At 35.6% G+C, this 25,001-nt stretch overlaps 2 protein-coding genes across 4 annotated transcripts in view; both read left to right on the top strand.

Annotated features, from left to right (window-relative positions):
- The window catches only part of LOC144564266 (uncharacterized), a 77,480-nt gene that overhangs the window by 37,557 nt on the left and 14,922 nt on the right, over nt 1-25,001 (top strand). The gene's annotated exons all lie outside the window — the stretch shown is intronic.
- LOC144564386 (methionine aminopeptidase 1A-like) lies at nt 19,503-23,003 on the top strand. 3 transcript variants are annotated; one of them, XM_078313987.1, is made up of 7 exons: nt 19,503-19,730; nt 20,493-21,114; nt 21,490-21,588; nt 21,857-21,930; nt 22,031-22,100; nt 22,205-22,270; nt 22,662-23,003. In XM_078313987.1, the coding sequence occupies exons 2-7, from the start codon at nt 21,102-21,104 to the stop codon at nt 22,721-22,723; spliced, it is 384 nt and encodes a 127-aa protein (XP_078170113.1). In that variant the 5' UTR covers nt 19,503-19,730; nt 20,493-21,101; the 3' UTR covers nt 22,724-23,003. The 3 variants fall into 3 exon arrangements, with proteins under 3 accessions (XP_078170113.1, XP_078170111.1, XP_078170112.1); XM_078313985.1 differs by lacking the exons at nt 19,503-19,730; nt 20,493-21,114 and adding an exon at nt 21,292-21,413; XM_078313986.1 differs by lacking the exons at nt 19,503-19,730; nt 20,493-21,114 and adding an exon at nt 21,292-21,413 and having other exon boundaries at nt 22,608-23,003.

The raw sequence follows: 25,001 nt of genomic DNA, 5'->3' as shown, positions 1-25,001 counted from the left end.
TAGGGTTGTAAATGCTCTATTATCTTTCAATCTTGAGACACTGCTAGAGTTCTCCAAACACCTTTAATTGGAGTGTTGTATTAGAGTTGTAAATGTCTTGTTATCTGGCCATATAAAGACACTACGAAGGTGCTCCGAACACCTACAATTGGAGAGTTGTATTAGGGTTGTAAATGCCTTATTATCTTGCAATCTAGAATTACTACTAGAGTGCTCCAAACACTTTCAATTGGAGTGTTGTATTAGGGTTATAAATGCCCCATTATCTTACCATTTAGAGACACTACTAGAGTGCTACATACAACCATCAATTGGAGAGATGTATTAGGGTTGCAAATGCCCTATTATCTAACAATCTGGCGACACTATTAGAAAGCTCCAAACACCTTCAATTGGAGTGTTGTATTAAGATTGTAAATACTCTATTATCTTGTCATATAGAGACACTACTAGAGTGCTCCAAAGACCTTCAATTGGAGTGTTGGATTAGGGTTGTAAATACCCATTTAGAGACACTACTAGAGTGCTATATACAACCATCAATTGTAGTATTGTATTGGGATTGTAAACGTTCTATTATCGCGCCATTTAGAGACACCAATAGATTATTCAAAACACCTTTATTTGGAGTGATGTATTAGAGTTGTAAATGCACAATTCTCTTGCCATTTAGAGACACTACTAGAGTGGTCCAACCACCTTCATTTGGAGTGTTGTATTAGGGTTGCAAATGCACTATTATATTGCGATCTAGTGACCCTACTAGAGTGCACCCAACACCGTCAATTGGAGTGTTGTATTAGGGTTTTCAATGCCCTATTATCTTGCCCTTTAGACACACTACTAGAGTGCTCGAAACACCTTCATTTGAAGTGTTTTATTATGGTTGTAAATGCCTCATTATCTTGCAATATGGAGACACTACTAGAGTGCCCCAACCACCTTGAATTGAAGTATTGTATTAGGGTTGCAAATGCCCTATTATCTTGGCATATAGAGACACTACTAGAGTGCTCCAACCACCTTCATTTGGAGTGTTGTATTAGGGATGTAAATGCACTATTATATTGCGATCTAGTGACCCTACTATAGTGCACCCAACACCGTCAATTGGAGTGTTGTATTAGGGTTTTAAATGTCCTATTATCATGCCCTTTAGAGACACTACTAGGGTGCTCGAAACACCTTCATTTGAAGTGTTTTATTATGGTTGTAAATGCCTCATTATCTTGCAATATGGAGACACTACTAGAGTGCCCCAACCACCTTAAATTGAAGTATTGTATTAGGGTTGCAAATGCCCTATTATCTTGCCATATAGAGACACTACTAGAGTGCTCCAACCACCTTCATTTGGAGTGTTGTATTAGGGTTGTAAATGCACTATTATATTACCATCTAGAGACCCTACTAGAGTGCACCAAACACCGTCAATTGGAGTGTTGTATTAGGGTTTTCAATTCCCTATTATCTTGGCCTTTAGAAACACTATTCGAGTGCTCGAAACACCTTCATTTGAAGTGTTTTATTATGGTTGTAAATGCCTCATTATTTTGCAATATGGAGACACTAGTAAAGTGCCCCAAACACCTTGAATTGGAGTGTTGTATTAGGGTTGTAAATGCCATGTTATCTGGCCATATAGAGACAACGAAGGTGCTCCGAACACCTTCAATTGGAGAGTTGTATTAGGGTTGTAAATGCCTTATTATCTGGCAATCTAGAACCACTACTAGATTGCTCCAAACACTTTCAATTGGAGTGTTGTATTAGGGTTATAAATGCTCCATTATCTTACCATTTAGAAACACTACTAGATTGTGCTACGTACAACCATCAATTGGAGTGTTGTATTGGGGTTGTAAACGTCCTGTTATCTTGCCATATAGAGACTCTACTAGAGTGCCCAAAATAAATTCAATTGGAGTGTTGTAATTGGGTTGTAAATGCCTATTATATTGTCACGTAGACACACTACTATAGTGCTCCAAACACCTTCAATTTGAGAGTTGTCTTAGGGTTGTAAATACCCAATTATCTTACAATCTAGAGGCACTACTAGAGTGCTCTGAACACCTTCAATTGGAGTGTTGTATTAGGGTTGAAAATGTCATATTATCTTGCCCTATAGAGACCCTACTATAGTGCTCCAAACACCTTCAATTTGAGAGATGTATTAGGGTTGCAAATGCCCTATTATCTTGCAATATGGCGACACAACTAGAGTGATCCAAACACCTTTAATTGGAGTGTTGTATTAAGGTTGTAAATACTCTATTATATTGCCATAAAGAGACTCTACTAGAGTGCTCCTAATACCTTCAATTGGAGTGTTATAATGGGGTTGTAAATGCCTATTATCTTGTGACATAAACACTACTAGAGTGATCCAAACACCTTCAATTTGAGAGTTGTATTTGGGATTATCTTGCAATCTGGAGACACAGAGTGCTCCGAACACCTTCAATTGGAGTGTTGTATTAGGGTTGAAAATGTCATATTATCTTGCCATATAAAGACCCTACTAGCTTGCTCCAAACACCTTCAATTGGAGAGATGTATTAGGGTTGCAAATGCCCTATTATCTTGCCATATAGAGACACCACTAGAGTGCTCCAAACACTTTCAATTGGAGTGTTGTAATAAGGTTATAAATGTCCCATTATCTTACCATTTAGAGACACTTCTAGAGTACTCCAAACACCTTCAATTGGAGTGTTGTGTTAGGGTTATAAGTGATCTATTATCTTTCAAACTGGAGACACTGCTAGAGTCTTCCAAACACCTTCAATTGGAGTGTTGTATTAGGGTTGCAAATGCCTCGTTATCTGGCCATAAAGACACTACAAAGGTGCTCCGAATACTTTCAATTGGAGTGTTGTATTAGGGTTATAAATGCCCCATTATCTTACCATTTAGAGACACTACTAGGGTGCTACATACAACCATCAATTGGAGTATTGTATTGGGGTTGTAAACGTCCTGTTATCGCGCCATATAGAGACACGAATAGATTACTTAAAACACCTTCATTTGGAGTGATGTATTAGGGTGGTAAATGCACCATTCTCTTGCCATTTAGAGACACTACTTGAGTGCTCCAATCACCTTCATTTGGAGTGTTGTATTAGGGTTGTAAATGCACTATTATAGTGCCATCTAGAGACCCTACTAGAGTGCACCAAACACCGTCAATTGAAGTGTTGTATTAGGGTTTTCAATGCCCTATTATCTTGCCCTTTAGAGACACTACTAGAGTGCTCGAAACACCTTCATTTGAAGTGTTTTATTATGGTTGTAAATGCCTCATTATCTAGCAATATGGAGACACTACTAGAGTGCACCAAACACCTTGAATTGGAATGTTGTATTAGGGTTGTAAATGACCTATTATCTTGCCATATACACTACTAGAGTGCTCCAACCACCTTCAATTGGAGTGTTGTATTAAGATTGTAAATACTCTATTATCTTGCCATATAGAGACACTACTAGAGTGCTCAAAACACTTTCAATTGAAGTGTTGTATTCGGGTTATAAATGCCCCATTATCTTACCATTTAGAGACACAACTTGGGTGCTACATACAACCATCAATTGGAGTATTGTATTGGGGTTGTAAACGTCTTGTTATCTTGCCATATAGAGACACTACTAGAGTGCACCAAACATATTCAATTGGAGTATTGTATTAGTGTTGTAAATGTAATATTATCGTGCCATTTGAAAACCCTACTAGAGTGCTCCAAACACCTTCAATTTGAGTGTTATATTAGGGTTGTAAATACCCTATTATCTTGCCATATAGAGACACTTCTAGAGTACTATAAACACCTTCAATTGGAGTGTTGTATTATGGTTGAAAATGTCATATTATATTGCCATATAAACCCTACTAGAGTGCACCAAATACCTTCAATTGGATGTTGTAATAGGGTTGTAAATGCCTATCATCTTGTCGCATAGACAAACAACTAGAGTGCTCCAAACACATTCAATGTGAGAGTTGTATTAGGGTTGTAAATACCCAATTATCTTGCAATCTGGAGACACTACTAGAGTGCTCCGAACACCTTCAATTGGAGTATTGTATTAAGGTTGAAAATGTCATATTATCTTGCCAAATAGACCCTACTAGAGTGCTCCAAACACCTTCAATTGGAGAGATGTATTAGGGTTGCAAATGCCCTATTATCTTGCAATCTGGCGACACTACTAGAGTGCTCCAAACACCTTCAATTGGAGTGTGGTACTAAGATTGTAAATACTCTATTATCTTCCCATATAGAGACGCTACTAGAGTGCTCCAAACACTTTCAATTGGAGTGTTGTATTGGGGTTATAAATGCCCTGTTATTGCGCCATATAGAGACACCAATAGATTACTCAAAACTCCTTCATTTGGAGTGATGTATTAGGGTTGTAAATGCACCATTCTCTTGCTATTTAGAGACACTGCTAGAGTGCTCCAATCACCTTCAATTAGAGTCTTGTATTAGGGTTATAAATGCACTATTATATTGCCATCTAGAGTCCCTACAAGAGTGCACCAAACACCGTCAATTGGAGTGTTGTGTTAGGGTTTTCAATGCCCTATTATCTTGCCCTTTAGAGACACTACTAGAGTGCTCGAAACACCTTCGTTTGAAGTGTTTTATTAGGTTGTAAATGCCTCATTATCTAGCAATATGGAGACATGACTAGTGTGCCCCAAACACCTTGAATTGGAGTGTTGTTGGGTTGTAAATGACCTATTATCTTGCCATATAGAGACCCTACTAGAGTGCTCCAAACACCTCCAATTGGAGAGATGTATTAGGGTTGCAAATGCCCTATTATCTTGCAATCTGGCGACACTACTAGAGTGCTCCAAACACCTTCAATTGGAGTGTTGTATTAAGGTTGTAAATACTCTAATCTTGCCATATAGAGACTCTACTAGAGTTCTTCAAATACCTTCAATTGGAGTGTTGTAATGGGGTTGTAAATGCCTATTATGTTGTGACATAGACACACTACTAGAGTGCTCCAAACACCTTCAATTTGGGAGTTGTATTAGGGTTGTAAATACCCAATTATCTTGCACTCTGGAGACACTACTAGAGTGCTCCGAACACCTTCAATTTAATTGTTGTATTAGGGTTGAAAATGTCATATTATCTTTCCATATAGAGACCCTACTAGAGTGCTCCAAACACCTTCAATTGGAGACATGTATTAGGGCTACAAATGCCATGTTATCTTGCAATCTGGCGACACTACTAGAGTGCTCCAAACACCTTCAATTGGAGTGTTGTATTAAGATTGTAAATAATCTATTATCTTGCCATATAGGACACTCTAGAGTGCTCCAAAGACCTTCAATTGCAGGGTTGGATCAGGGTTGTAAATACCCTATTAACTTGTCATATAAAGACACACTTGAGTGCTCCAAACACTGTTAATTGGAGTGTTGTATTACGGTTGTAAATGCCATATTATCGCGCCATATAGAGACACCAATAGATTTCTCAAAACACCTTCATTTGGAGTGATGTATAAGGGTTGTAAATGCACCATTCTCTTGCCATATAGAGACACTACTAGAGTGCTCCAATCATCTTCATTTGGAGTGTTGTATTAGGGTTGTAAATGCACTATTATATTGTCATCTAAAGACCCTACTAGAGTGCAATACACCGTCAATTAGAGTGTTGTATTAGGGTTTTCAATGCTCTATTATCTTGCCCTTTAGAGAAACTACAGTGCTCGAAACACCTTCATTTGAAGTGTTTTATTAGGGTTGTAGATGCCTCATTATCTTGCAATATGGAGACACTACCAGAGTGCCCCAAACACCTTGAATTGGAGTGTTGTATTAGGGTTGCAAATGCCCTATTATCTTGCCATATAGAGACACTACTAGAGTGAATTAAACACCTTCAATTGGAGTATTGTATTAGGGTTGTAAATATTATATTATCGTGTCATCTGGAAACCCTACTAGAGTGCTCCAAACACCTTCAATTTGAGTGTTGTATTAGGGTTGTAAATACCCTATTATTTTGCGATATAGAGACACTTCTATAGTACTCCAAACACCTTCAATTGGAGTGTTGTATTAGGGTTGTAAATGCTCTATTATCTTTCAATCTGGAGACACTGCTAGAGTCCTCTAAACACCTTCAATTGGATTGTTGTATTATGGTTGTAAATGCCTTGTTTTCAGGCCATATAGAGACACTACGAAGGTGCTCCGAACATCTTCAATTGGAAAGTAGTATTAGGGTTGTAAATGCCTTATTATCTTGCAATCTAGAAGCACTACTAGAGTGCTCCAAACATTTTCAATTGGAGTGTTGTATTAGGGTTATAAATGCCCCATTATCTTACCATTTAGAGACACTACTAGAGTGCTACATAACCATCGTTTGGAGTATTATATTGGGGTTGTAAACGTCCTGTTATCGCGCCATATAGAGACACCAATAGATTACTCTAAACACCTTCATTTGGAGTGATGTATTTGGGTTATAAATGCACCATTCTCTTGTCATTTAGAGACAATACTAGAGTGCTCAAATCACCTTCATTTTGAGTGTTGTATTAGGGTTGTAAATGTACTATTATATTGCCATCTAGAGACCCTACTAGAGTGCTCCAAATACCGTCAATTGGAGTGTTGTATTAGGGTTGTAAATGCACTATTATTTTGTCATATAGAGACACTACTAGAGTACTCCAAACACCTTCAATCGGAGTGTTCTATTAGGGTTGCAAATGCTCTATTATCTTTCAATCTGGAGACACTGCTAGAGTCCTCCAAACACCTTCAATTGGAGTTTTATATTTGGGTTGTATATGCCATATTATCTTGCAATATGCAGTCACTACTAGGGTGCTCCAAACATATTCAATTGGAGAGTTGTATTAGGGTTGTAAATGTCTTATTATCTTGCAATCTAGAGACACTACAATCGTACTCCAAACACCTTCAATTGGAGTGTTGTATTAGGGTTGTAAATGCCCTATTATCTTGCCATTTAGAGATACTACTAGAGTGGTCCAAACACCTTCATTTGGAGTGTTGTATTAGGATTGTAAATGCCCTCATTATCTTGCCATTCAAAGACACTACTAGAGTGCTCCAAAGACTTTCCTTTGGAGTGTTGTATTAGGGTCGTAAATGCACTATTATCTTGCCATTTGGAGGCCCTACTAGAGTGCTCCAAACACCTTCAATTGGAGTATTTTATTAGGGTTGTAAATACCCTGTTATTGTGCTATATAGAGACACTATAGTACTTCAAACACCTTCAATTGGAGTGTTGTATTAGGGTTGTAAATGCCCATTATCTTGGCATATAGAGGCATTACTAGAGTGCTCCAAACACTTTCAATTGGAGAGTTGTATTAGGGTTGTAAATGCCCTATTATCTTGCAATCTGGAGACACTACTGGAGTGCTCCAAACACCTTCTATTGGAGAGTTGTATTAGGGTTGTAAATGCCCTATTATGTTGCAATCTGAAGACACTACTAGAGTGCCCTAAACACCTTCAATTGGAGTGTTGTATTCAGATTGTAAATGCCCTATTATATTGCCATTCAGAGACACTACTAGAGTGCTCCAAACACCTTCGATTGGAGAGTTGTATTAGGGTTGTAAATTCCTTATTATCTTGCAAACTGGAGACACTACTAGAGTGCTCCAAACACCTTCAATTGGAGTTTTATATTAGTATCCTGCAATCCTAATATTATAAGTATTAGTACCTTGGTTTCAAAGAAGAACTTCTTGTCTAATGAATCACAACACAAAATATCAATTCATTAGCTGGAACATTAGAGGCCTCAATGACAGAAGAAAAAAAAAAGAATTGTTGTCAGGCAGACCATCCTGATAGAAAAACCTGACATCGTTTGCATGCAAGAAACAAAACTCTCCCAAATGAACAAATCACTATTGAACCAGATATGTGGTAGAAGGTACGATGAACACAAAGTGATACAAGACAGAAGAGACACATCCAGTTTCTAGTTTACAAGTGTCTATGGCCCCTCATCACCACGCACAAGAGTAGATTTCCTTGAAGAAATCAAATCTCACAAACCACAAGATGCAACAACTTGGATATTGGGAGGGGACTTCAACATCACACTCAACATCCAAGACAGAAACAGGCCGGCTAATAGCTCAGACTGGAGAAATACAAGACAATTCGCACAACTGGTTTCAGATCTGGGACTACTCAATCTAAACCTCCAAGGCGCGGAGCATTCATATGGACAAATGAAGGAGATTCCCCAGCAATGGCCCGACTAGACCGATTTCTCATCACTAATGAATGGAACCTCAAATACGCAAACTCCTCACAAAAAACCCTTACCAAGCACCTCCTCTGACCACTTCCCCTTGAGCCTAACAGTAAAAACCTCTTACATGAAAACAAATTTTTTTAGATTTGAAAATATATGGCTCAAGTTTGAGGACCTATCTCAAGTGGTAAGAGAAACATGGCAGTCAGAACCCACTTCTCTACACACCAGATACACTACAAAAAAAGCTCAACAAACTACAAACAGAAATAAAAAATTGGTCAAACTCTAAAATTGGCTCCATCAAAGTATAGACCAAAACATGTAGAGATTACATGGGATGGCTAGATAGTGCTAAAGAAACCAGAGCCACAACTCAACTGGAAAACCTACTGCTAAAAGCTTCCAAAAAAGATACAATGACCTGGCAGTATTAGAAGAAGAACTTTGGAGGCAGAGAGCAAAACTCAGATGAGAGTTTCATGGTGATAAAGGTAAAAAGTATTTTCATGCCATTGCATCAAAAAACAAGAGGTCGAACCTAATTTTGCAGATTGAACATAATGATAGCCTATACACAGACCATAAAACAAAAGCACAAGTTTTGTTTTACTACTACAAAAGCCTCATGGGTACCCAACAACCAAACACATCTACAATACACTGGCCCAACCTATACCCCACATCACAACAACAAGACCTCTCAGAACTGCAAGCACCAATAACAACAGCTGAAATAGAAGGAGTTATCTCAACATGGCCAAACAACAAATCACCCCGACTGGATGGATTCACAGGCGAATTTTATAAGAAATTTGCACAAACCCTTATCCTAGATCTACATGCCATGTATACACACATCACATTGAATGCCTCATCAATTTCCCCACTGAATAACTCCTTCATTATCCTCATACCCAAAACAGAAAAAGCCAACAAACCTCAGCAATACATGCAATCAACCTGATCAATGGGGTATAGAAAATCCTTTTCGAAATACTAGCCAACAGATTGCAAAAAAGGATCCAGAAAATGGTACACATGACACAAACATGATTCATCAAAGGCAGATATATAGATGAAGGCTACCTATAGGCTCAACAAATACTTAGCTACTCATACAAGGAGAATATACCCCTAGCAGTCTTCAAATCCGACATCCACAAAACCTTTGACACACTTAGCTAGGACTTTCTGTCAAACACAATGTCAAACCTAGGCTTCCCGACCACCTGGTTACACTGGGTCTTCAAATATATTCTATCAGGCACCTCCCAGGTGATTATAAATGGATTAGTGGGAAAAAAGATAACTCTACACAGGGGAGTCAAGAAAGGTTACCCAGTCTCTCCATTGATATTCATCATAGCAATGGACTTCATCTCAAGATGGTTTCAAAAACTCAGATCCAATGGAGATATAAGGCTGCCAGTTGCAAACATGAAACCCTGCCTCCTCTATCATAAAACTAGAAACCCAACAACTACAAGCCCTCAAAATTGCACTACTGGCATTCCAGTCCATCTCAGGTCTAGCAGTCAATCTCACCAAATCTGAAATTATATGCTCAAGAACAGAAGGGGATGTAGCACAATCACAGGTCAATCTAATGAGATGCAAATTAGGATCCTTTCCATTCACTTACCTAGGCCTCCCATTATCAAACAAAAAACTCAAAAAAGAAACTTTTCTACCTTTGATACAAAAGTTCCATGACAGATTAATGGGGTGGGCAGCCAAAAATCCATCAATAGCTGGGAGACTAGTTTTGCTAAAGGCAGTGCTTTCGGCCATACCAGTTTATCACATGTCAGTCATGGCATTGCCAGTTTGGGTTATCAAGGAGATCGATAAAATAAGGAAAAGATTCATATGGCATGGGGTCAACACAGAAGGAAGGAAAATAAACATGGCAAAATGAAAAATCATGTGCATGCCAAAACAACTAGGGGGGTTAGGAGTGGTAGACCTCACATCTTTCAATCAGGCTATGCTGCTGAAATGGTATTTTCAATGGCAATCTACTGTACCAAGGCTGTGGAATGAGAGCATCAACCAAACCACAACACAACTCATAAACCATACAATACCTGACACCATATTACTAGCTCAGATCCAACCACAACAATTCTCCAATTGGCTTCCATCTCCATCACCATGCTAACAGTGAATGGGAGATCAACATCCCTCTGGCACCACAACTGGGGAATGGGTATTCTCAGCAACACTATGACAAAACTATACTCACACTTAGTTACAGGACATGTCAGACATGGCAATCGAATTCACACAACTCAAACACTCTCTCCAACAAACCACCCTAACAAACACACCAGATACCGCTGCATGGAAATGGACCACAACAGGAAAATTCACCATCAAGTCCACTTAGCAGAGAATCAAAAAAACATCTACAATTCTGACAAGCATACACAGACTGTGGAAACTGTCATGTCCCCTAAGAATGATTGTCTTTGGTTGGCTAATGGTACAAAACAAACTTCTCACAATCGACAACTTGAACAAGAGAGGCTGGTACCTAACTAACAGATGCATCATGTGTACCAACCAACTTGAAACAGTAAAATACTTGTTCATGAGCTTATGCATCACGGCAACAGACATACCTAAAGGTGGCGACAGACCTATAGATCATTGTGCCATAGGAACCAATACAAGCCCTGACAAAAGGAACAAGCACAAAGAAGACAAGGTTAATCATACTTATAACACAATTCATACTATGGAGAGAACGGTGCAACAGGACATTCAGGGACAGCAGCAAAAATATTCAGCAACTGAGGAGCAAGAGGAACCACCAGAGAAACAGCACAACTCAATAGAATTTTAATTGCCTTAATATGTATTACTTGTCTTTACTTTACAATTTACATTCTCATTTCTATTTTCTATTGAAAAGCTCACAGGTGTGAGCTTAAATTGCATCTTGTAAACACCAGTTGCAGCCTCCTGCAACTATATCAATACAACAAACTGATGCTCAGACATCAGTTTTTTCTCAAAAAAAAAAAAAATTCTATCTTTGATAAGTCACATGGTGCTGTCAATAGAAATATTATTTAATTCAAGAGACTTTAGAATAACATATCTCTATTAATTGGGATTATAATTTGCAGGGATGTTGTATACATATCAAACAGTCTGATTCATCCTTTGAAAGAGGATAGTGAAAGGAGCCTTGAGCAGTTTTGTCAATCTCTCGCTCTCTCCTCTCGGTGTCGTTTCCTCATCCGTACGTTATCTAAAATTCCAACTGAGCAGAGTTCTCTTCCAATCTCAGCTAAACATTTATTTGTAATAACAAGGATAAAAGTCCCCACAGTGCAACTGTCGCATGATGACACTGATTTACCGTGTTAATTAATATTGCTCAAATTTCTAAATGCGATATAAAAAATTTGTCAACAATTTAAGAACATCCTTATCTGCTCAAGATAGTAAGATATTGTTTTTAAAATAAAGAGGAATTGAAAATTGATTTCAGTCGAACATCAATCATCGATCAAGCGGCCAGGATCAAATAAAGAAATATGATCTGTTCTTTCATTTTTTTTTTTTTAGAATAAGAAAAAGTAGGTTTGTACACTTGTGTAGCAGACAGCATTAAATACAGAATTAGCTAGAAAACAGTAGCCACGTACCAACGGTACAATAAACAGCTAAATATGCCATGTAGTGTAAAGAGCAAAACTTTGTAATTTAAAAATTAGATTGAATGAAATACATTTTGTCTCCTCAAATCTCACAAAATCAACATATCGTGTACTTGCTAAATCGTGTCAAATCTGCCAATCTTTATTTTAAATTTCTTTATATATCCTGTTAATTTTTGTACTAAGCGATTAAGAGAAACCTGATGTTTTCTGTTTTTGTCTGTTCTGAAAAATATCAGGTTATAATTGCTCTCCGTGTATACATGTATTGATACAATTATAAACTGCGTCACGACAATTGAACAATAACTATCTGAAAATTATGCACTGATTGTCTGGATGCAACTAAGTCTGGTTCATGATGTCAACAGAGAATGTGCCAAGAGGGATTGGATATTTTTTTTGAAATTCTGATGTTATTTTATAGTAAACTTCTGTGGTTGTAAACACATGTATTAATTCAATCTTAGTAGCTGCTATCAATTAAGCTTTCAAAAAAAATTAAAAAATAAGTTTGGTTTACCTGTGCTGCTATTGATAAGGCAAATTGTCGAATTTCTTTTTCTTAATCACATATAGAACGAATAACTTGACACTTTCATGTATGCATGCATACATACATATATAGTAAAAAATTCCATTTCTTATAGCGCAAAGCATGGTAGCCTTACTCTATTTGAGTGGCTTAATACGATTTCTTATTAATTAAGCAACGCGTAATACCATGCATGCTTTGCAAATACTCTATCTGAGTAAGGCTACCATGCTAGATAATTTTTTTTGCAGATTTGAACATCAAGACGATCGTTGTAAATTTCATCGGTTGGCGAAAAGAGTTGAACTGGCATAGAAAGGACAAGAGTTTGACGCGAACAAAAGATTGATCGAGGCAACGACGCACGCAAGATATTTTATGTGCTCACATGGATAAATTTTCATACTATTAATTTTATTTAAAATTGAAACGTAGAACTTAGCTGGACACAAGAAATGTCAATGGTATTACGCGTTGCTTAATTAATAAGAAATGGCATTAATCCACTTATTGCCAGCTAAGTTCTACGTTTCAATTTTAAATAAAATTAATAGTATGAAAATATATCCATGTGAACACATAAAAGATTTTGCGTTCGTCGTTGCCTCGATCAATCTTTAATTTGTTCACGTCAAACTCTTATCCTTTCCATGCCAGTTCAAAGAGAAACTCTTTTCGCCAACCGATGAAATTTACGACGATCGACTTGATGTTCAAATCTGCAAATATATTCTATGGTACATACTATTCAAGACAGAAAAGTTATCGATTTTGACCAAATTAATTACCATATCAAAGAACTTATTACAAGTTACAAACAATGCCCACGTGGCTTTTTATGAATTCCACGCGTGGTCATGAGAATCACAGAAATAGAATTATACAAGCTAGTTGTGACTTTGAAAATGCAGTCTTTCCCAATCTTTTTTTTTTGTGCAACAACCAAACCCGTAGGCATTGCCAATTAATCTTTATGTTACATGACATATATATATATAGGGAATAGTAAACAAGCGCTCCATATGTATATTTATTAATTCCAAACACCAACAAGCAGGGAGAAAAATGGTACGGGCTCTTGCCATATTGCTTGAAAATGATTTTCCAAACAAATCCATCATCTCTCATGCCGTCATAATCCTCTTCATGGTGTGCGTAATTGGCGTTGTAATACTCAACTGTGGGGACAAGCCCAAGGGTCGGCCTCGACAGGGAGGTAACGTGATGTACACTGGGGGCGGGGCAAGCACCGGCAGTGGTTGCGGTGGTGGTGGAGGTGGAGGCGGTGGTGGTTGCGGTGGTGGCGGTGGTGGTGGTGGCTGTTGAGGCATGGTCTGACTACTTGGATTAATGGAAACATTCACTCCATGAGAATGGTCCGGTACACCTACATCTACAGTTAATACACATATGTCATATTCCTTTTGCTTCAATTATTACAATTATGTTATGTAAAGTTGGATTGTCATATTTATTTTCCTTGTTATATATTGTACAGTAAATGAGTGTTCATTCTGTGAAGTATGTATTATTTAAAGGGATGGTGTTTCTTTAATGGGGAGTGCTATTTTAAGGGCAATAATTAAGTTTTTGAGAGCTGAGAGAAATATTTTCTATTAATTTCAGTTTTATCCTTAGCTTAATTAAGAAATAAAATGGACCTTTACTCTCTCTCTCCGGCTTAATTAATAATCATAGTTAACAAAAGAAGTTGATTTTAGAAAATCTTATTACTTTCGTATTAAACTAAATCTTTTTTATGAATATATTTAAATTTTATGCAATTCACAACATCAACTCGATTAATAATAAGTTAATTATTGGTTTTACCAGTAAAAAAATGAGATGAAATAACTAGAAAAGTTGAAGATACTACTCAAGGAACCGGTTACATACTAGTACTATTAATTAGAAAAAGCTACGTGTGAAATAATACATTTCATCACTGCCACAAATTATAAAAATAAAAGTTTAAATAAAAATATATTGTTTTCTAGAAAGAATGCTATTCAACACCTTGCTTTCTTACATCAGGTTTGCACTAGTACCATTTCATCTAGCATTCTGTTTATTTTGAAATTGATATTTCCTTCATGCCAACCTGTCAAAAGTAATAGTAGTCTACAAAAGATGATGTATGTATACTCTATTGTAATTCAATATGAACAATGTGGGCATGCGCCGAGAGGTACATATGTCTAATGGCTGCAAGCAATACTTGTGTGGTGCATAAATAATGGTCTGAATATCTTGTATAATATATCGGTAACTATACATGCTGGATGGCATGCACAATTTACCATAGACATGATCAGTACTACCCTGTCTTTTGGTGGATATTAAACAGAAGGGCGTATGTGTTTTGTTTCTTTATTTGTTATAATTATGCGGTTGCAGTAGGTCAGTCATAACGAATGCTGTATAATTATCATAGTAAAGGCCCAATCTATTTCTTAATTAAGATAAGGATAAAACTGGAATTAATAGAATATATTTTCTCTCAGCTCTCAAAATCTTAATTATTGCCCTTAGAATAGCACGCCCCTTCTTTACTTGGTTAATTAAAGGGACCGTATGTATATTATATTTCAACTATAAATATATACTATTGCTTGTGAAATAACATCTGTCTAGTCCCTAGCCTTGAGCATGTAATCTGAGCGATGTCGGATAATAAATTTATATCAATGTCAAAAATAAGCGGATGCCAGACAAGAAACTTTTTTTTTTCTTTTTTTGTTCTCTTTCAAGAGCTAAGATTTAGGCAGCTGAGATCTCTGCCGCGCAGTCGGATCTCTCTGTCAAAAATAACTTAATTATTGTCCTAATTTCCTCATCTGCCATATAAAATTCCAACTGAGCAGAATTACTCAACTCAAAATAACTGTAGTAGATTATTCTTTACAAAGTAAAAGGAATAATACTTTTTTGTCCGCTGATTTTGCCGCGCTGAGCAGAATAATACGTACTCAACTCAAAATAATACTTTTTTGCCGCGCAGTCTAGTGGATTTTATCCGCTGATTATTGAGCGGTCGGATTTAATACTTTTTTTATATTGATATTTAGTGTAGTGGAAGCGTGCATGCTATTTTACATTTCAGATTCAATTCCTGTTTCCAGCAATTTTAAATTTAATTTAATTTATTTTAGTGAATAAAATAAAATTATGTCTTGGGCTCTTGGCCGTGACTTCAACCCAATGGTTTAAATAGCGTTTATCGCGAAATAGCGTACGGGTTAAAAAAATCGTGCTATGCTCAAATAGCGGCGCTATAGCGCGGAATAGCGCGCTATAGCGGCGCTATTTGGGCATAGCGCCATAGCTTTTTTGGTTGGAAAACGCTATAGCGGCGCTATAGCGCCGCTATAGCGCGCTATTTAAAACACTGCTTCAACCCGAGTCTCTCGGGTGGGAGCCAATAGTATAGTTTATGGAAAATCTGAAATTCTATAAATTATATACAATAAAATCTCGTATTTTTTATATTTCTACAACCTTGATCAAATTATGTTACTTCAAATTTAAAATACAAAGTTTAATGTATGTAATACATAAAAATTGAGAACCGAAAAATCCAAGGTTAAAATCATGTTCAAGAACACATGGGAGTCATTGACATTTTTCATATGACTTGAACGTGGCTTGAACCTTGAATCTTTCAAAGAGAATCAGTCAAGAGCACAAACTAACTAACTAGACTACTACAACGTTATGAAAATCTCAATTTTATGTATTGCATATATTAAATTTTCGTATTTTTTTTAGTAACATAATTTGAATCAAGGTTGTAAAAATTAGAAAAAATACGAGATTTTAATGTACATAATTTATAGAAATTGAGATACTTCATTAAGTTGTAGTAGTCTAGGTGGTTTGTGTTCTTGGCTCCCACTCAGAGATCCGGATTCAAATCACAGTCGAGACATTATTTTATTGTTTTCACTAAAAATAACAATGACATTATGACTCCGAATAAAAATTGATCCACAAGGCCGGTCCTGAAAAATTTGAGATCTTAATATATACAATTTTTTTTATTAATATGTCAATATATCATACAAAATAGGGAGGACATAAAACCAATACCCCTCAAAATAAAACATATACAATGAGATTTTAGTTTTTTTTTCTCCTTTTTTTTGTTTCTTTTTTTGCTACCTGATCCATACTTTCTAGGAACACATTGTTTTAAATTAAAAAAAAAAGTAATAGAAGGATAGGACCTAGATAATGAGGCAGAGACAGTCCAGTCACTGCTGCTACTGCTGCATCGCTATCGTTGCTCGTGTTGAGAAGAAATAGATTTCTTAATTTTGTTTTCTTCCCTCGTTTATTGATTTACAAAGAAGAAACAAACAAAACTAGATTTCAATTTTTTTATTCCTATGGCCGAACTAGGTTTTCAATATTTTGAGCGAAGAAATTTTTGACTGCTGTTGAATTGGTTGGTTGAATAGGTAGGTTTCCAAAATGAAGAAATAATTTTCATCAATAAACGAAAAAAATGAAAAAATGAATAAAAAGGAAGGATTAGGAATTTATAATTCTTTCTTTTCGGCCTAGAAACGAAAAACCTTAGAAAATTTGTTGGACCCCGTCAGCTATTTGGAAATGAAGTCTTCCATTTTGTGTTTAGGCTTTTGACATATGTAATATTTTTTTGGGGGACCTTTTGGGCTTTGGGGCCCAGGGCCAGGGCCGGCCCTGTTGATCCACGTCGTTTCTCTCTACGAGAAATAATTCTAATAATGTTTTAGACCTCAAGTGATACTTATGGTAGTCAATGTATGAGATGTTGTTTTATCTTCTTTTAAGTATTTGAATCTAACTTCTAGCAATTGTTCAAACCAATGTAAACCCGATTTAAACAAAAGTATATCCGAATATAAGGATTGGATTAATACCGTGAGTAACACCAATGCATCAACATGAGGCATCTTGTAGTAGCATAGTTAAGTCAAAAGCATCTGTATAAGATGCATTTTAATTTCAGAGTCTAATAATAAAGTCATGTTTCCAATGCCCTTTATATTCTCTCGTAGGCTATGAACAAGGCTGTAATTTGTATCTCATTGAGAGGCCAACCCAAAATAAGAAGAAAAGGCCTATGAGTTAGCCCAAATCACGACCTTGCAGGGCCTCATAAAGTCTCGAGACATACGGGCCAAATTAACAGCCAGATCAACTCCAGTTAGCCAAACGCTGCCTTAATGCGGCATAACTATTCACAAGTCAGTTTTCACAACCACATGATCCCACGATCTCCTTTAAACTGCCCGACGTGATGCGGTTTATAAGATTAGGATCAGACTATATAAAGCCCCTCTTTTAACAGAAAAGGGGTCAACATTCAAGCAATTGAAGCTTATGCCAAGAGATGTTACATTGGTCAGAGTTTGATATCTCCGAGATCTCAATCAACTCTGAGATCCAGTCTTATCTAAATTTGCGATCTCAAGCAGAATGAGCCCAATTCGAAGCTCTCTTTAAGCGTACGGTCTACTCCCTGGAGTTACCCCGTGTCATGTAGTAAACCGGTTCATTTTTATTCGGGAACTTCTTCTATTTGCCCAGTAGGACCAAAAATAAAGAAACTTCGATAGTTCGATAAGACCATAAATTGAGGCGTAATTGTATGGGCTTAATAACGCAAGTGATTAGGCCCATCTAATATCTGTTTGTCTGTCTTGTGAAATGAGATATATACTGTAACTAAATATATATATAATGATAGTCTGAATATTCTGATTTTCAGGAGGAATATATATCTAAAAGTAAGGATCGTATGATTCTAATTATTAATTGTGTGCGTATGGTAGTAACTTGTCCCATTTTCTCTCTTAATTTTGAAAAGGACATAATATATATTATGTGGAGCTGCATTTGTTGAATTACCGTACAGAAAAATCGTACTTGTTAGGCTAGCGTATTTGAAAGGGAAGGGCTTTGACAAATGACAAGTCACCACCTGGACCTGCATGCCAATAGAAATAATTAATATTTCACAAGTCTTAATAACAATCCTCTATTAATTGGGATTATAATTTGCAGGGATGTTGTATATATGTCAAACCGTCTTAAGTCTTAACCATAAATTCATCCTTTCATAGAGGATAGTGAAAGGCGCCTTGAGCGCTGTTATGTCAATCTCTTGCTTTCTCCTCTCGGTGTCGTTTCCTCAGCCGTCATCTAAATTCCAACTGAGCGCAGACTTATCATCAATCTCAGCTCAACATGTAATAACAACGATAGAAGTCACCACAATGCACCTGTTTGTTAGCACTAAGAGAATTAATTACTTGTCTGGCATCAGGCATAATATCATCAATTCATCTATTTAGATGAAAAAAAATATCATCATCAGGTTATAATTACTCGCTCGCACTGTATATATATGTCTTATGCACTGCGTACGTAATCGATTTCAACAAGTTTGGTTTACCTGTACTGCTACTATTTGATAAGGCAAATTATGGAATTTCTTTATTTTAATCACATAGAACGAGCTGTAACTTGAACTTTCATACATATATAAGCATAATTAATTAATACTGCATCATGAATGACTTAATATCATTTATATGGTATCTTAAAAGGGCAAAAGTTAGCAGCCGAATTTTTTTTTTTTTTTTTATATAGTTAGTGGTTAAATATCCGAAAATATTAAATCACAATTTCTTAGAGATGTTTTTTTTATATTAAATTTAAAGCATAACCCGCTATCATACGAATGATCGCAGTGACCAATCATAGTTTTTCACAAATCATAATAATCATAATAATCATAATAGGCAAATTCTGCAATGGATCAAAAATATTTTGGACCGTTCATTTAGTTACGATCGAACGGTTTAGATGATTTGTAAGGATCAAAATTCTCTGTTAAATTTAACAGACTATTTTTTCGGAAGGGTATAATAGGTATTTAAAATGTGATGCTGCTCTGTTAACTCTTTTTTTTCATCACCTCCCGCCGTGAGACGCAATCCACAGTTCCACACTACAACAAAAATGAAAATGAATGAAGTTATACCGGCGCCGAGTAAAAACGCCGTGCTTTCCTCTCCGCTCGCCAGACCAAATCTTTGCCCAAATTAATCGCGCCAGTGCCAAACCTCAAACCCTCCCTCCTCTTTGCTTGTCCCTTTCTATTTGATCTCACCGGCCGTCAAAAGAGGAGGGGTGGGGATAGACGCCTGTTGGTTCAGTGTCACCGACTAGGTATTGTTCTTGTTTTTTTTGCTTCTGCCTATTTTCTTTCATGATTTTCAGGTCTTAATCTTGTTCTCTCTCTCCAGTCCTTTGAAATCCCTGATTAAAGGCAACCGGGTAATTAACCAAAACTATGGTTTTTCTAGCTTTGCAAATCAATTGTTCTCCATAATTGGGCAATTTAATAAAAAAAATTGACTTTTTCATGAACGCAATTAAAAGTTTTTTTTTAAATAAAATCTATTTTTCAAAAGTTTCATTCCAATCAGAGGCTTAATGCACGAAACCATGTCCAGTGTTGGTTTCATTATCTTTTTTACAAATTGAAATGCTGCAACGAGACTGGATCTCAGATGCAGGTGAAATCGATTTCTAGCAAAAATAACAAGTAATTTGAGAAAAGAGAGAAAAAGATAAGAATAACGAAATGGATGATATAGGCATAGGGGTTTAGTATTTCAATTTATTACTTGTGCTGAGTTTTTTTGTAAATAGCCAATAAAATAGGGACCTTATTGTAAAGTTTGTAACTTGAGCAGTGTGTATGCCAAATCTCGTGCAATTTGGACTTCATTTCATCGTCGATGCGAGGCTAAGAGCTAAATCATTAAATTTTTATATAACCTGAACAATAGTATATTAATCTTGAAATCGCATCAAACTAACATTGTTGCCTATATGAGAAATAGATGACATATTCACGATTTTAATTCTTGAGTGTTGTTCAAACGAGCTTGGACGGTGATTAAGAAATAATATTTGGAATTGCAGGCACAACTGGAGATGGAGGATAAGCTGAGCAGGGACAAGAAGCACTGACAACTGACCACAAGAAATATGAGATTATCGACAAGTCTATGCATGATGGCATCATCCACCAAACTTGCCGAGGAGCTTTAATTCCCCCTCCTTTTTTTTCTGGCTGTGTCTATCGCTCTCTTTAGAGAAAGGATAACTTTCACGGTTGTAGATTTTAGGGGGTTTAACTGCGTGTATGATGAGAAAGTTCAACATGTGTATGTGATGTTTGCTTGGTATCTCAAGATATCTGTACCTATTGAAACCTGGCTGCAAATGACTAACGATATTTAGATTGAATGGTTTCTGATTTACAAAATAGTCTGCTTGTGATCCCAAAATAAGGAGCCAACTCATTGTCTTTTTTTTTATAACTTGACTGATGCAGCCAAGGATATATTAAAAATTCAATTACATCATGCATCTTAATTGTGCACAGCTACCCATCATGATAGTAGTGTGTTACAGCCTCCACCCTCTTCACCACGGCTCCGCTTGTCTCATCCTTCGTGCGGTCGTGCCTCATCTCTCTCCACTGCCTCTAGCCTCGATCTCCGCCTCGACCACGTCTTGTCGCTCTCTATGACCTCCTCCGGTATGCTCCCTTCCTCTTCTCTCTATCTCTCTCAGGGCTAACCCTTAATTCTTGGTTGTGCGTAGAATGAGACTTGATTAGCTCTTCCCCAAATGTGAGATATAATCTCGATTTGAACTTGCTGAAAGGAAATATTGTTGGAGAATGTAGAATTGGTAAAGTTTATTTATTTTTATTTTTTATGGGATTTATATACAAAAATTGCAATTTCCATTCACATAGAGTTCTCCTTAACAGGCAACTGGAGGATGGTGATATTGTAAATGTTGATGTTACAGTTTACTACAAGGGTTTCCATGGTAAAAATTTAGTAAGCCTTTTGTTATTATATATGCATTGATAATTTGGTGTAATTTTTTGCTGTAATGTATATAGGTGATTTGAATGAGACGTATTTTGTGGGTAATGTCGATGAAGCATCCCAGCATCTGGTTCGATCTACCTATGAGTGCTTGGAAAAAGCTATATCTATAGGTGATCATTCTGAATTTCTTTGAATAAAAATATAAAACAGGCATTTTTGCATGCCATTTTCTATTACGCTTTAAAACAGGAACAGCTGAGTTGTTTGCTGGTACATGTATTAACCAAATGAAAATTAAGTCAAGCATATTAACCAAACTAATATTCAGATCTTTTGTATACTATAACCAACCTGTTCTTTTGATGTAGGATTTTCACTAGTACTTATTTTTAAAAGCATATTAACGAATTTTACTTTTGGCTTTGTCTTTTGTCTCAGTTAAGCCAGGAGTTAGATTTAGAGAGGTTGGTGATGTGATTAGTCGGCATGCTTCTATGTCTGGTCTCTCTTTTGTAAGTGGGATTAGTCAGAACCCTTCATATGCAACTAATGACTAATAATTGTTTTTTCGCAATTTGTTGACATCATTTTTTAATTTTATATCATCTGTAGGTAAAATCTTATTGTGGCCATGGTATCGGAGAGTTATTTCACTGTGCCCCAAACATTCCTCATTATGCAAGTAAGATGTGTAATTTATATCACTTCTTGGTCATATCAAATCAAATGATTTTATCCATGCTTTAATTTGCTGTTTTTTTTTTCCCTCGATCGATATCTATGCAGAGAATAAAGCAGTTGGAATAATGAAAGCCGGTCAGACATTTACAATAGAGCCCATGATTAATACCGGTTAGTCAATTATTACTAAGAAACTACTGCTGTTGATATTTTGATGACGCATACTGTTTGACCTCAAATTTTTGTACAATTTGTTTCCCTGGCTGGTTTTGCATTTATTTTTCGGATCTGTTAACATTCTTTAAGACCAAATGTAAGGAAAATTTTTGTACAATTTGTATTTCCAACTATCCCCGTACTCTGTTGAGATGTTTGCATATAAGACCAAATGTAAGGAAAATTTTAGTTTCTGTGAAGTACTTTCATCTTTTTTCTGCTTGTAGTATTCGGTTTTTAAAACAAATCAGATCAGTACTAGTATTGATACATTTCTGTTATAATTTTGCAGAGGGGGTGTGAATGAGTTCAACTTTATTCTTTCATTCTTCTTTCTGTTTTGTAGAGAATGAAAGATGGAATTTCTTTCAAGAGCCGAGCATGAATTTCGAAGGCGCAAGAACATGAAGATAGTGAAGACGGTAGTGCCTATGACAGTGAATACATTTTAGTTTGAATTGAGTTGGTATTGGTTAAGCTTTTGTGCCCTTGATTAGCGTTCAGTACATGCATTTTTTTATCTCATCAAAATTATGGACAGTTGAAGCTGTGTCAAGGATTCTGCTTAGAAGCTATAATTTATAAGAACTTTTGTCTTTTGTTTTGTTTTGTTTTCTTCTTTTAAGAAACTAATTTTCTGTAAAGGATTCTGGTTAAAACTAATTTATAAGAACTTCCATGGATGCTTGTTAGGATTTCTATTTTTTTTTTTCTGTAATATTTTCCCCCCTTTTTTTTTGCAATTTGAACATCCCAAATTGTACTGACTAGGAGCTGGTACCACTGGTACCAATGTTGTTTGACATGGGTTGTAAATCAGAGGCCTCACTGCATAAAACCATGCCCCTTGCATTTGACAAGATTGATTTCATTATTCGAATCTTCATTTTGATGCTTTACATAGGACATGTCAAAACCCTAAAATAAACATCAGTATCCAGTTTCACATTCAAGTTCCAAAATAACATGGCATAAAAATAAATCAGAAAATCAAGTTTTCAAAGGAATACATCACATATGCATATATCACTGTTTACTCTCTTGGTTTATAACAATTCAAATTTGAACAAACCAGTCCTAACAAAGGGGTATTGTGAAATTTACACAATGAACCCTATTGTTTCTCAAAATCATAGAATTACAAAATTCATGCTCAACCTTATTGCTTCTCATTGGCTTGCAAGTCTTGTATAAATTGTAGAAATTCCAGCTTGTAGATAACAGAAAGAGATGCATATATATCACAGAAAGAGATGCTTATATCATAGAAAATGAAACAGTGTTAAAAAAAGAGATGCATATATCATAGAATCTCTATTGTCAAATTGCATTATATGTCAAACCAGTAAGATATGAGAAACCAGAAATTAACAAACACGTATCTCAATATTCACACTCTAGGAAAAACTACAATATATATAATAGAATCGTATATCACTGTTTACACTCGTGGAACAAACTGCATCATATATCATAGAATCATATATCCCTTCATGAGGCTCGAAACTTTCTTCTTCTTTTCCATCTATCACCATATCTTTTGTTTCATCTACTTCCAAATTATCTATTTATCTACAAAAAAAATATAATACCTACAAATTAGATTAATAAACAGTAAAAAAAATTAGATTAATCGCTAATTTGTAGGTATTATATTTTTTGGAATAGATTAATCACTAAATTAGATTACAAAAATTGTTGGTATTATATCACTAATTTTTACTAAAAACTAGGTATTATATCTACTTCCAAATCGCTAATTTTTACTATTTATTAAATTAGATTACACTTTTAAAATAAAATTAGATCAATCACTAAATTTTACATTTTTTGAAATTTTTTTACTATCTATTAAGCCACTTTGAAAATCGTTGTTTTACCGTGAACAGTAGAAAATTTCTAGACCATCGAATCAGCAATTTTCAATATTTGTTTTTTTATAATCTCTTTCTTCAACAAAATGAACCTTTTTATCTTAGGAAGATAATTAATATTTAGTTTGCAAACATGTTAATTACTTTCCTATTTTGTGGTAATCAATAATATAAAAACAAAGAAAAAAATGTTATCAATTAATTATTTTTATGACAACATTCATATGAAGAGATTGTAGGTAGAAAATTAGTGTAGCGAGTACTCAGAGAACTAAATATAGACTTCAACATAATAAATGTCAATACTTTACCACATAAAATCACAATTGCAGACTTTTTTTTATCTTAAATGTTAAAAATCTAGTTAATTAAATCACAGCTATTGACGGATCATGACATCTACATGGTTAATATAAAAGGACAGATAAATCAAACACTCCTCTGCTTCAAGCCATTTCGGAGACATTTAATTTTGAGCTTTAGAAAAAGTAAATTCTTTTATTTTCTATCTGGAGAATTTTGAATCAATTTTCCAAACAGTATTATTTGTTGTGCAATCACATTTTTATCCATTTAACAAATAGTTCAAATTAATCATATTTAATATTTTATAAAATATAATTAATTACATAATTAGACCCAAAAGCTCTTGATTGCTCCCGTGTATAAGTGATTTTGCTCTTGAGCCCAACTCTTTCAATATCTTCCCCGCTCAATTGATTTTCTTTTTTATAAACCATAATTAATTTTTTTTTTACGAAACCAACATAATTACTATTTTTTTTAAAAACCATAAGGACTGAAATGTCATT

The sequence above is a fragment of the Carex rostrata genome, chromosome 13, assembly GCF_964058835.1.
Source record: "Carex rostrata chromosome 13, lpCarRost1.2, whole genome shotgun sequence".
Classification (NCBI taxonomy): domain Eukaryota; kingdom Viridiplantae; phylum Streptophyta; class Magnoliopsida; order Poales; family Cyperaceae; genus Carex; species Carex rostrata.
The sequence above is the reverse complement of the archived record's forward strand: the minus strand, read 5'-3'. Positions and strand labels throughout refer to the sequence as shown.

Excerpts from the sequence above, each read along its gene's own strand:
- LOC144564386 (XM_078313985.1), top strand. The coding sequence starts at position 21,296 with ATGGGATTTATATACAAAAATTGCAATTTCCATTCACATAGAGTTCTC. Across the intron at positions 22,101-22,204 it reads AAACATTCCTCATTATGCAA|AGAATAAAGCAGTTGGAATA; the intron begins GTAAGATGTGTA and ends ATATCTATGCAG. Across the intron at positions 22,271-22,661 it reads AGAGCCCATGATTAATACCG|AGAATGAAAGATGGAATTTC; the intron begins GTTAGTCAATTA and ends TCTGTTTTGTAG.